General features: G+C 36.4%; 1 protein-coding gene across 4 annotated transcripts in view; it reads left to right on the forward strand.

The window, feature by feature from the left end:
- Positions 1 to 12,901, forward strand: part of LOC136844147 (uncharacterized) — an 85,992-nt gene that overhangs the window by 63,415 nt on the left and 9,676 nt on the right. For 3 of the 4 annotated variants that reach the window (XM_067113161.1, XM_067113173.1, XM_067113177.1), the window contains exons 6-12: positions 3,678 to 3,807; positions 5,262 to 5,447; positions 5,978 to 6,103; positions 7,298 to 7,506; positions 9,058 to 9,408; positions 11,903 to 12,016; positions 12,190 to 12,338. In XM_067113161.1, the coding sequence (XP_066969262.1) occupies positions 3,678 to 3,807; positions 5,262 to 5,447; positions 5,978 to 6,103; positions 7,298 to 7,506; positions 9,058 to 9,408; positions 11,903 to 12,016; positions 12,190 to 12,338 (1,265 nt within the window). The remainder of the gene's footprint in view (positions 1 to 3,677; positions 3,808 to 5,261; positions 5,448 to 5,977; positions 6,104 to 7,297; positions 7,507 to 9,057; positions 9,409 to 11,902; positions 12,017 to 12,189; positions 12,339 to 12,901) is intronic. The other variant, XM_067113167.1, reaches the window with a different exon arrangement.

A 12,901-nucleotide genomic window follows, 5' to 3' on the forward strand; every position in this document is an offset into this window, starting at 1 on the left:
CCAGATCATGACTCCAGTTCTTGAAGCGACGATCGTTGAATGTTAATCCAAGGAGAAAGCTAATATACCTGTCTCGCCTGGCATGCTTGAAAGGCCTTAAAAAGTACATATACCGAGCGAATGAAGGTGGAAGACATGCCGAAGAAAGAAGGAGAACTTTCAAGAAGAATTTTTAATGCGTGAATGTGATGCTCTGGAGAAAGAAAGCAAAGGTTTTATAATATTCCGTACATTAAATATCATTTAAGCATCTAATTGTGAGAATTTGGTTACGTCAAGTTTGATAATATCCTGTCTCTTAAAAACCTATGAAGTTTGATTACATGGGTGAAAACAGGAGAGATATTCGAATTATAAAGAAAATGAAATGACATAGGTAACAGCAAGAAGAAAAACAGATACGTAAATTAAGAAGAAAATTGAATGAAAAAAGAAATAGCAAGAAGAGACTGATAGGCAACAGGAAAACTCGAGACAAACGAGAATTTTTATCTTGGCACCACTAAGGACAGTTTCTACGTCCTTAAAATTACATAGCTTTACGTATGTAAATTTCTGACTAACATCAGGATCGAACCCAGGTCTTTCAAATGAAAGACCAGACCGCTGCCAACCAGGCCACGCAAGTCATAAAAGAGGTTGGAACCTGAGTACAACTGTACCTAAGGAATTACCTCGGGAGGCTAACTGCTTGCATACCAGCGTGTTAGCCTGCCCAGGTAATGCCTTAGGTACAGTGGTACTCAGGTTCCATCTTCTATTATGACTGGTATGGCCTGGTTGGTAGCGGTCTGGTCTTTCATTTGAAAGACCTGGGTTCGATCCTGACGTGAGTCAGAAATTTATTTCTGTTCCACACGTGATTGTGTGTTGATTATTTCTAGCTTTACGTATCATAAACTCTTCTTATGAAGCCCATATAAGATTGACTGATAGATTTTCAACTAAACATTTGCGTCACAAAAGCAGACATGCAAATAGAGATACCAGGATCAGGGGAAGCATCGTAGGAACATCTGCATTTCAGAGAGTATCACAACAACGGTAGAGAGTGTAAATGTAGTTATTCAGAGCGATTTCAAAGTCAAATTCCCGAATGTTGGCGAAGTGTTTTGGCAAACAGGAAGGCCTATCATGGGATGAAAGTTTAATGGAGAGATTTCCATTACTATGCGGCATGTAGATCCACATTTTCACGCCTTGCTGAAGTAGACATTGAATGTATGCATACCAGGGATTGTCTCTGCTGGAATCATATACATGTATCCTATATTATCATTATTTATACTCAGTAAGTGAATTGTAGGAAGGATATAATTTTTCCACATACGACCTTTACATTTTGCTTTTCAGAATACAAGAAGATACAGTGAATAATGAAACGTGATCATGATTAGAAAGAATTACATGAAAAAGAAATTTCATTTGAATTACTAGACACTGTGAGATGGTTTCGGTAAAATCATGTCATTAAGAGCACTATCACTCTAATCGTTGCTAATAAAATGTTCCTACTTTTATAAATAAAGCTAAATGAAAATGTATATGATTGTAATTTGTTGTGCATTTTAGTGTTCGATATTCTCATCAGAGAAAACAACAACAACAAAAATAACAGTGGCAAACTGAACGATGAACTCACTGAAGGCTTTTCAATATTATCTCTAATCATCTTCCTTTTATATTAAAGCTACTTGGAGGGCAGAAACGAGAGCTATCGTGTCATTTTGTAAAACAAAGGTTTCAGAAAAGTAAACTATTTGCCTGCGACTCAATTTTTTCGACAAACAAGATTTCTAAAGCTTCTGCTGCGAAGAGTCATGACGAGAATATTGTCTATTAGTGTCACGCTAACTCTCTCTCTCTCTCTCTCTCTCTCTCTCTCTCTCTCTCTCTCTCTCTCTCTCTCTCTCTCTCTTTTTCCTACAAACAAGTTTTATTGTGATGAGTCATGACAAAAATGTTGTCGATTAGTGTTACGCTAAAACTCTCTCTCTCTCTCTCTCTCTCTCTCTCTCTCTCTCTCTATTTGTTCGGCAAATAAAAGTCCATTGTGGCACACACACACACACACACACACACGCTCTCTCTCTCTCTTTCTCTGTCTGTCTGTCTGTCTGTCTGTCTCTCTCTCTCTCTCTCTCTCTCGCTAATCGTTCGACAAATAAAAGTTTTATTATGACGAGCCGTGACAAGAATATTGTCAATTAGTTTTACGCCAATACACACACACACACACACACACTCTCTCTCTCTCTCTCTCTCTCTCTCTCTCTCTCTCTCTCTCTCTCTCTCTCTCTCTCTCATATTTCCCACAAACAAAGGTTTTATTGTTACGAGCCAAGGCAAGAATATTGTCGATTATTTTTACGCTAATATACACACGATCTCTATCTCTCTCTCTCTCTCTCTCTCTCTCTCTCTCTCTCTCTCTCTCTCGCTTTGCGCGCTGTTTCTCTCTCTATTTTCCTATGAACAAATATTTTATTGCGACGATTCATGACAATACTACAGTCGATTAATTTTACGCTAATACACACACACACACACGCTCTCTCTCTCTCTCTCTCTCTCTCTCTCTCTCTCTCGAGCACGCATCGACTCGTTTAACGCGGATCAGAGTGAGAAGGAAAATTGGTGCTATTTGGATGAAGAGGCTGACTGCTCTAGAAAGCGAGAGAGAGAGAGAGAGAGAGAGAGTAGTTTGGTCGGATCTGAGAAGTACCTAGGCACACTTATCTTTTAATCTAGTGGCCTTCAACTTTTCACAATGGAACAGAAGCGGGAATCAACAAACTCCTTTCTTTTGTGTAGTGGTGGAATGTATTAGGAACTTTGTTAGTGAAGTGAAATGTGAATTTGTATATATATATATACATATATATATCTACATATATCTATATGTATATATATAAATATATAAATATACTGTATGTGTGTATTATGTATATATATTATGTTCATTCACATATATATATATACATAATATATATATTATGTTCCAAATATCAAATATATCAAATCTTACTCAATATATCTCTTTTCTAAATTCTGTTTCATTTGATAACTAGTTAATTTTACCAATATGAAAGGAAGCTAAGAAAGATAAATCGAATATTATAAGAATGAACGGCATAAAAAATAGACTTCTATTTTTTTTGTTACAAAAAACGTAGGAATCTATTAACTATTTATCCAACACTTAACAAATAAAATTAAATAAAAATACATAAAACAAGTAAAAATGTGCCGAAGTTTCTTCGGCGCAATCGAGTTTTCTTTATGAACAGCGGCCCATGGAACTTTAACCACGGGCCGGTGGTGGCCTATCCTATAATAAATCGTTGCCAGACGAACGATTATGGCTAACTTTAACCTTAAATAAAATAAAAACTACTGAGGCCAAAGGGCTGCAATTTGGTATGTTTGATAATTAGAGGGTGGATGATCAAAATACCAATTTGCAGCCCTCTAGCCTCAGTAGTTTTTAAGATCTAAGGGCGGACAGAAAAAGTGCGGACAGAATAAAGTGCGGACGGACAGGCAAAGCCGGCACAATAGGTTTCTTTTACAGAAAACTAAAATGGAAAGAACTCCATTACAGTCAATAAATATATTGACCCTCAATTTCCACTAGCTTAACATTCCCTCAAATGTCCATTGTTCTTTTGAAACAGAGACCTGGATTTCTTCAATATCTTGAACTACGACTACCACAGCGCCTACGAACCTACAATCAACCACCATGCTGCCCTCATGCCTCCACCTGGCTCGTCTGAGTACGAGTGGAATGCCCAGTTGAATGTGGTGAGTATCGATGGACAGTGATTGACAGGGGGATTGAAATAGTGGTATATTCAGTAATTGGAAAAGGTAAAGATATTGCTTTTGTTTCTTATGCGATTGTGTTAGTCTTCTTAACGATGATGATGATGATAATGATAATGATAATAGTAATAATAACCATAATTATAATATTCCACAATTATCTTAAGAAATGGTATTAGATGTAAAAGATTATTTATCTGACTGGGGATTTTTATTATACAACAGTTTAATCACGTCATTGTGAATTTCTTAGCAATAATAATAATAATAATAATAATAATAATAATAATAATAATAATAATAATAATATATTTATTATTATTATTATTATTATTATTATTATTATTATTATTATTATTATTATAAACAATTGGTAAAAGCTTTTTATTTACTTTCTTTTATATTTTGCTTTTTACTTCTATAATTCCTTGACTGCAATGGACTGTTTTTCATAATAATAATAATAATAATAATAATAATAATAATTATTATTATTATTATTATTATTATTATTATTATTATTGTGAAAACAATCGGATGCGGTCAAGGAATTGTAGAAGTAAAGAATAAAATAAAAAAGAAAATAGTAAATAAAAAGCTTTTATCCATTGCTTCCAGATATAAGAATATAAAATATTAATATCGAGGAAATTGTGCATGTTCACAAATAAAGTTGTCTTTTTTTTTTTTTAATAAATCGAAAGTATTTTTCTCCGTTTAGAATGAAAATTTTGGTAATATATGCTAAGACTTTGTGCGTTTCTCCTAAGTCTCCCCCGCCCGCTCTTTTTTTTTTTTTTTTTTTTAACATGAATTGCATAGTAGCCTGTCGATCTTAATTCTAATTATTCCAAGGGCACCGCGTCCTCAGTAACCCGTCCTGGGGGATGCCGTGACCTTAGAAAGGAAAGTTACACCCCACCCACCTCCCCTCCCACCCAAAAAACAAGACATTTCGCCAGAATCTGTCGCGTAGCCGAAACTTCAGAAGTTCAAGCGAAGATACAATGCTTTACTACTCTAATACAACTTACTTACATTTTTCCTATTTATTTATTATTTTTTTATTGATTTTTAAAAATTATTAATCTCCTCTTTCTGTTACTCCTTTCTAATAAACACAATATTCTTTGGGAGCTTGAATTTCAAGTCAGTGGCCCCTTTTGTGGGCTTGTATCATATGAATTATGGGGTTCATCTTCGGAATAATAATAATAATAATAATAATAATAATAATAATAATAATAATAATAATAATAAGTGATCTCTTCTTTCTGTATATCCAATTACCTTCTATTACTCCTTTTCTAATGAACACCAGAATATCCTGGCATTTCACTGAGCAGTTTTTAATAACAAATTCCGAAGCAGCTGCGACACGCAAGTGCATTTTAAAGCAGATCCTTCATCAGCTAACTTCTTAATCTTTTCAGGACTGGACAGTCAAGTACTACATCAAGTTGGGAGCCGACAAGCACAAACTGGTCATCGGAATCCCGACCTACGGAAGATCTTACTCCCTCCTCGACGGCAACTTCACCGACTTCGGAGCATCCGCCGACGGCCCTGGAGAGCAGGGCAAATACACGAGGGAAAATGGTTTCATGGCTTTCTACGAAGTAAGTTGAAGGGGAGAGTGATGGCCTCCATAGGGTGTTCTGAGCCTTCTTAAGAAAGTAATCAGAAAAAAGATTTGGAGAGGAAAAGGGTGATCACCTCCATAGAAAAGTAGACTTAGAGAAGAATCAGGAAAAAGACTTAGAATCAGAGAATACTTTGAGAAGAATCAGAGAAGACCTAGCTCCCTTCCAAGGGAAAAAGACTTGGGTGGGCAATCCGGGAAAAGACTTAGAGAGGAATCAGGAAAAAGACTTAGAGAGGAATCAGGAAAAAGACTTAGAGAGGAATCCGGGAAAAGACTTAGAGAGGATTCAGGAAAAAGACTTAGAGAGGAATCAGGAAAAAGAGGCACAAAGACTTGAAATAAGAACTTAAAATATGCTCTTTTGGAATCTCATTTTTATTTCATCATTTTCCTGCGCTTTCAAAATTTAACTCGCATTTTACCATTGCCCCGTTATTTTAGAATTCACGTCTTTTATCATTTTCCTCTTTTATCATTTCATTAAAATCTTACCATTTCCTTCAGGTGTGCGAGAACATCGCTTCACACGGTTGGGAAGTCAAGAAACCGTATCCAAGACGCATCGGACCATACGCCTTCAGTGAGAACCAATGGGTCGGTTACGACGATGAGAAGATTGTAGCCAGAAAGGTAAAAAAAAAAAAAAAAAAAAAAACCGAGTAAAAAATTTGCTGAAGTTTCTTCGGCGCAATCGAGTTTTCTGTACAGCGTATAATCAAGGCCACCGAAAACAGATCTATCTTTCAGTAGTCTCGGTATAATGTTGTACGAGCCGCTGCCCATGAAACTTTAACCACGGGCTAGTGGTGGCCTATTCTATATCGTTGCCAGAAGAGCGATTATGGCTAACTTCAACCTTAAATAAAATAAAAAAAAATGAGGCTAGAGAGATGCAATTTGGTATGTTTGATGATTGGAGGGTGGATGATCATCATACCAATTTGCAGCCCTCTAGCCTCAGCAGTTTTTAAGATCTGAGGGAGGACAGAAAAAAGTGCGGACGGACTGATAAAGCCGGCACAGTAGTTTCTTTTACAGACTAAAATAAAAAAGAACGGAAAAACTTCGAGATTGTTTGTGAATGATTTTTCTTAAAGATGGATATTAGAAAAATTACCATTAAGAATGTCTTAATTTACAAGGGAAAATTATAATACAAGTCTGATAGAATTGTCAGTTTGTTATTGTAGATTTCATAAAAGGTGGACTGGATTTTGTATCTTCTAAAGTGAAATAAAAAATTTTCTAAATGTTGGAGAACATAAAAAATATTGATTTTTTAATGTATAGCTTGAATCTTGATTGCTGTAGGGCAAATATGAATATAAATCTTCTGCAGATGAAATTAGAATCAATGAAACTTTTAAACAGGTTCAGTTCTTGTAAAATATAACTTGAAGCTTACTTGTTGTAGATCAAATATACAAGAATATAAATCTTCGTCTTTGCAGATTTGATTAAAGACAACAAAATATTAATCAGATTCTTTTCGCGAATATTATAGAATTGAACTGAATATAGAATTTAGGCCAACGGCCAAGCACTGGGACCTATGAGGTCATTCAGAGCTGAAACGGAAACTGACAGTAAAAGTCTGAAAGGTGTAACAGGAGGAAAACCTCAAAGCAGTTGAAGCACTATGAATCAATTTTGAGGAGAGGGTGGAACGTAAGATGGAAGAAAGAGCATATGAAGAGGTACAGTAAAACGAACGAAAGAGGTTGCAGCTAGGGCCGAAGACACGCTGCAAAAAACCTTAAGTAATGCCAACAGTGCACCCCTCTACGGGGTCGAATGTTATAACTTGAATCTTGGTCCCCGCAGGCCGAATACGTCAGAGAACAAGACCTGGGCGGTATTATGTACTGGAGTTTGGACAACGACGACTTCAGGGGCATCTGCAACGGCGAGGAATACCCGCTGGTCGAGGCCGGAAAGAAAGCGCTTTTCGCTGGACTCGATTCAAGCATCAACGAAGCCAGGAATCTACAACAACAACAACAACAAACGTCAACCTCTTCCTCTTCTTCAAGGTAAGGGTGAGAAGTGATGTCATCGACTGGATAAGTATGTGATCAGTATAATATTTTTTGGTGTTCCGTTTTCGTTTGTTTACACATCTATTCCAGTTTTACGGAATCTAAAGAGAGGGAGCATTTCGCCTGTAGTTTTGTTTGGAGATTTCAGCTCTAATTTTTACGTTGCCCCCGTGGGAGTAATGACCAAAAGCTTTCCAACGCCTCACTTCACAATCGGATAAAGGCTGATTCACATTGTACCATCACGTCACCGACACACCACGTCACGTCACCGTCCCATCAGCGGTACCTTGTATTCACACTACCCATCACAATCCCGTTCAGTTCGTGCCCAACCTCAGCGACTCACAGATTCAGCTGTCACGCCACGTCAAAATATTCTCTCCAAGAAAACGTGTCGTGAAGTGACGGTGGATGTCGTGTGTTTCATGGTGACGTTGCGTGATGATGTGAACTAGTCCATTTGATTACAAGTAAGAAATATCCGCGTACTTCGACGTGTCGTGGTGTTATAATGCGAATCAGCCCTAATACTACCAGTTTTTACCATTTATTCTAACACGTATTTGGTCTTTTTTTTTAACTGTCTGTGCATTAGCTCTCGTCTTATATGGACAATCAGCATAGATTGTGATTCAAGTACTGAGAGCTACAAGAAAAACAGTTTAAATTGGCAACTATTCGTTTGCTAAAATAACGAAGGCCATTCATTTTTTTCCTGAACCCTTAAAAAGGGTCAGTCTTTTCTCTTGATAACAATCTCTCTTTCTTTCCTCCTGGAGAGAAAATTCTATTCTGATACAACCATAATGAATAAGCCTTCAAGGAACTGTACGATTGTGATTGTGAAGACGAAGGACTGCTACGATCAACATCTTTCAAAAGAACATCCAGTACAAACGCACCTATGATGTTTCCCTATATCTAACCTTCTCGGATTGTGTTTTAGCACCTCGATTCTAGACTGTAGTATCCATTAACACTACATAGTCTTAACACGAAAATTAGTTTTACTTAATTACTTAATTCTAGTAGATATCTAGTTGAGTGTTTCTGTAGTGTTTTTACATTTTCTAGTCATGTGTTTTAATACTCAAAAAAATTATTTGTAAATTCATTAACAAATCTAGAGCAGTCATTGCTTTCAGTAACTAGATTTCACATTTTTTCTAGCATAGTTTCCTTACAATTACGGTGGCTTGTCAATGGTGGCTGTAACAGATAATAGTCTTTATTTGTAGTGAGTTTCCACGTAGAATTCAAAAAGGATTTTAGATTAGTGTATACACCAAATGCTGCGCCAACGCTTGAACCTTGAAGAGAGAAAGTTTGAGATAATGTCTGAAATGAAGGTGAAATTGATCTTGTTTCCTCCGTTAAGTTTGTTTTTTTTTTATTGTCTCAAATTTTCTGAAACTTTCTTTGTCTCAAAGTTCAAGCTTGACTTTGTAAAGCGAGGTTACTGAGTCTACCTTTAAGGGAAGAACTAGTAGTTCCAAATGGCATTGCCATAAAACCACCCAACGGTTAACAAAAATCTTGCAGTCGCGACGATACAGACACTGTGGACTCAAGGACTTCCCCTAGAGGTAGCTCAAGAACCCGCGGTTCGACTAGCTCGAGTACCAGAACACAAGACGCGTTTAGTACAAGAAATCGAGAGAGCAGCAGAACAAGAACTCAGCTGCCTCCTCAGAGGAGGAATAACGAAGCCTTATCAAGGACCAGAGAAGACTTCTCGGACTCCTCTCGCACTGTCGACCAAGATTCAGTGAGACAGACGCCAAGTCGCTCCGGTTCCCGAGGAGGAACGAGGTTCAGGGGTCGTGTGTCACCTTCAAGCGATGGGGGGGCCACTACTACCCAAAATCAGGAGGAGCACAGGTTCAGAGAAAGGTACATTTAGGGTTCCCCACCGAAGACGAAGGAGAAGGAGAGCTCCAACTGCTTGCGCTAACTAACATTCCAAAACAATCTATGGTGCCTCAATATACTTTGACTGGGAATAATGAGTAAACAATCCACAGTTATGTATAAGAGTAAGAATGTATTTATCAAAATACAAAAAAAATATTAAAATGGGAGCTTTCGACAGTTTGCACGACAGTCCTCTTCAGTCAGCTGAATAAAAATACATTTGAATTCTCTTTGTATTTTGATAAATACAGTCTTACTCATATCCATAACTAAGGATTTTTACTTTTTATTCCAAAGCAATGTATCCGTAGTCGCCCATAAAACAGGGACGTACAGTCAACAAGAAACGGCTAATCTAGTTAAATGCTTCATGCTAATGCTCTAAATAAACACTGGTTAAGTAGTGGCATAAACAGTTAACAAGATTTGTGTTCGTCGTGTCTAGTGTTCTACTGTTTTCCAGATTCAATGGAATACCCCGATGTTGAGGAAGACCCTTAACCAATCTTCTACCACTTACAGGAAATACGCAACAGTTTGCCTGCCTTACTGGACCGTATGCAGTCCAGCAAACCAGTTTCTTTTTTTGTGTCATTATAACGAAATATTTAATTTGCAGGTGTATAATGAATAGGAGTCATCGTTCCATTGTCTTTTCAATTTAAATATGTGGTCACTAGTTTATTATTAAAACTCTATAACTAAGGCATGCATATAACTTAGGATTAAGGCCAATATGGCATTTTTTAAACGTGCATGGCTAATGTTCATTTACTTAGAGTCAGCAAGAATAAAATTCTCTATTTCCAGTTTTATTCCCAATTACCCAAATTACTTATCAAGATAAACAAGCATGTATTTTTCCCAAGCACGGAGAGTCCTTAATGTTTACACATGCATGAGCAGATTAACATTGGACACACATTATTCCAATATTTATTCAGCTATTTCAAGCAGTCAGTCACATTTGTGGGTAATTCTGCATTCTTAATTATAATTATTATTATTATCGTTTTTATTATTATTATTATAACCGCATGAGTGAGAAGAGATAAAGTATAGATAAGGCATGATTCTGAAGACGATTAAATCCTATCATCTTGTACTTACAAAGTATATATCTATATAATCAGAAGCTAGAAATTCTGAAATGTGTAAATATTTGTATATATAGTTCGATGAAAATAAAATTAATTACCTTTCTTTTCCGTTCTTCTAGTAGATAATTTCCAAAACTATATGTTATTTATCACTGAATTGTACTGTTAGAGGAAACTATGAATTATAAGTGGCTATTCATCTCACTTTCTTAACTAGTAAATAGAATCTAAATAGAGTACAGTGAGGATAGGTTTGACAAAGGTCTATAAATGGGGAAATGAATTACACCCAATCTAATGCTTCTGAAACTTCCAGAATGGGATAACTTATAATTACGTTAGCGTGAGAAAGAAACAAAATAGGTTTATTTCAAATTCAAACACAGACCACACCTTTGATTGGCATGTTTTCCAAATGGTCCTAGATCGTTGCCAAACACCGAATTTTCTAAAAGGGAATTTCCATAAAGAAGCCTCGTATATTTGGGCAAATCTGCAGCGAAAATGCCAATGAACTCTTGTATCAAAACCTATATTAATCCTTCATTACAAATATCGTGGCAGGGAAAGTGACACAAACAATGGCTGATTTATTGCTCAGTTATACCACGAATTTCGTCCGTATAATAATTACCTTGATTTAGTTGAATGTCTGGGTAACTACGGCACAACACTTGGAAACTTAAATGTCTCTTAGGATACGTACACCTCAAAATGAATCTGAACGAAGGTAGGAAGATAGCAAATCTTCGTCAAAACCTGAGAGTTTAGCAGGGAAAACTTCACACAAAATGATCATCTTCTTTGAACGTTTCTCGCTAACGCCTATGATGATAAATACAACTGAGGGTTTAGCAGGGAAAAAAGCATCGTACAAAATAATCTTCGAATCTGAATGAGGATGGGATGGCAATTAATCTTTGTCAAAACCTTTCCTTGCTAACGCGTATGATTTTGAAAACAACTGCATAGGAGGAAAAACCTCGTAAAAACGACTGAGGGTGTAGTATAGTGGTTCTTGACTTGGGGGGTGTCAGCAATTTCCAAGGGGGGCCCAAGCCCAAGGGAAAAAAAAATTCTCTAATGATATTCGTTATTCTCTTAACAAGAGTCGCTAAGAAGCAGTGTCAAGTATTTCACTAATTCATTCCCAAAAGATTAAAAACACCCCTTCTCTTTCTCATGTTTTTTTCATTTTCCTTCAAATCTGGGAGGGAATTTTACACATAGATGCAAGGTGGGGTGGTGTGGAGGGAAGGACCAACTCTTAGAGGGGGCGTGGTAATAAAAAGGTCAAGAACCACTCGTGTAGTAGGAAAAACTTCATACAAAATATCTTCGTTGATTTCTGAAAGCAATCTCAATCTCCACAGCACCAGCAATAGGCGCCCAGTTGGACTGTCGTCTCGCCTCAAGAATCGCAGGCCGTCTCAAGACAGGGACACCACAACTACAACTACAACAACAACTACTACAACCACGCCGAGGTATGTAATAAAGCAGAAAACTACAACAGAAAATGGAGACTCGAACAAAGTAAATTGTCATAAAATCACAGCCTCGGGTTGAACCTGGGGACATCAGAATATAAAGACTTGTTACAAGAAACTATTCGCTATAAAAGAAGAGCTTTCTGTTCAATCTCGGGCATTCATTCCAGGACCACACAAAGGACAACACCTCCCAGCAAACGCCAGGGCGGTCGCAGAAGACGTCCAGGAAATCAAAATCAACGCAAACAGCAACAGTCAACCACGATCAACCCACTGAATACTCCTCCCCCACCAACAACGCCTAGTCCAGTATCCAGTGAGTAAATGGAAGATTTATTTTCTTCGAGTTGTGGTGACTGAAAGGTTTGAAGCAGGGTCCGAAGAAGCTGACTTTATTTAATGTTAAGAACTCCATCATAATCAATCAGCTTAGCGATACACTAGAGTAGAGCCGAGCTTAAAAAAAGGGAAAGTCGGTAAGGTATTTAAAGATGTAGAATTTTTAATAATAATGATACTGTAGGCCAAATTCATTGCTTGACGTTTTGGTCAGCAGAGGTAAAAAAAGTGTCTAACAAAAGTATCTATATTATTTCCTTGCTAGGGATTATAGATATATATATTTATATATATATATATATATATATATATATATATATATATATATATATATGTATTTATACATATGTATGTATATATTAATATATATATGTTATATTTATATATATATATATATATATATATATATATACATATATATATATATACATATATATATATATATATATATATATATATATACACACACACACATATATATATATATATATATATATATATATATATATGTGTATTATATATGTGTGTGTGTGTGTGTGT

This window comes from Macrobrachium rosenbergii, chromosome 2 (assembly GCF_040412425.1).
Source record: "Macrobrachium rosenbergii isolate ZJJX-2024 chromosome 2, ASM4041242v1, whole genome shotgun sequence".
Taxonomy (NCBI): domain Eukaryota; kingdom Metazoa; phylum Arthropoda; class Malacostraca; order Decapoda; family Palaemonidae; genus Macrobrachium; species Macrobrachium rosenbergii.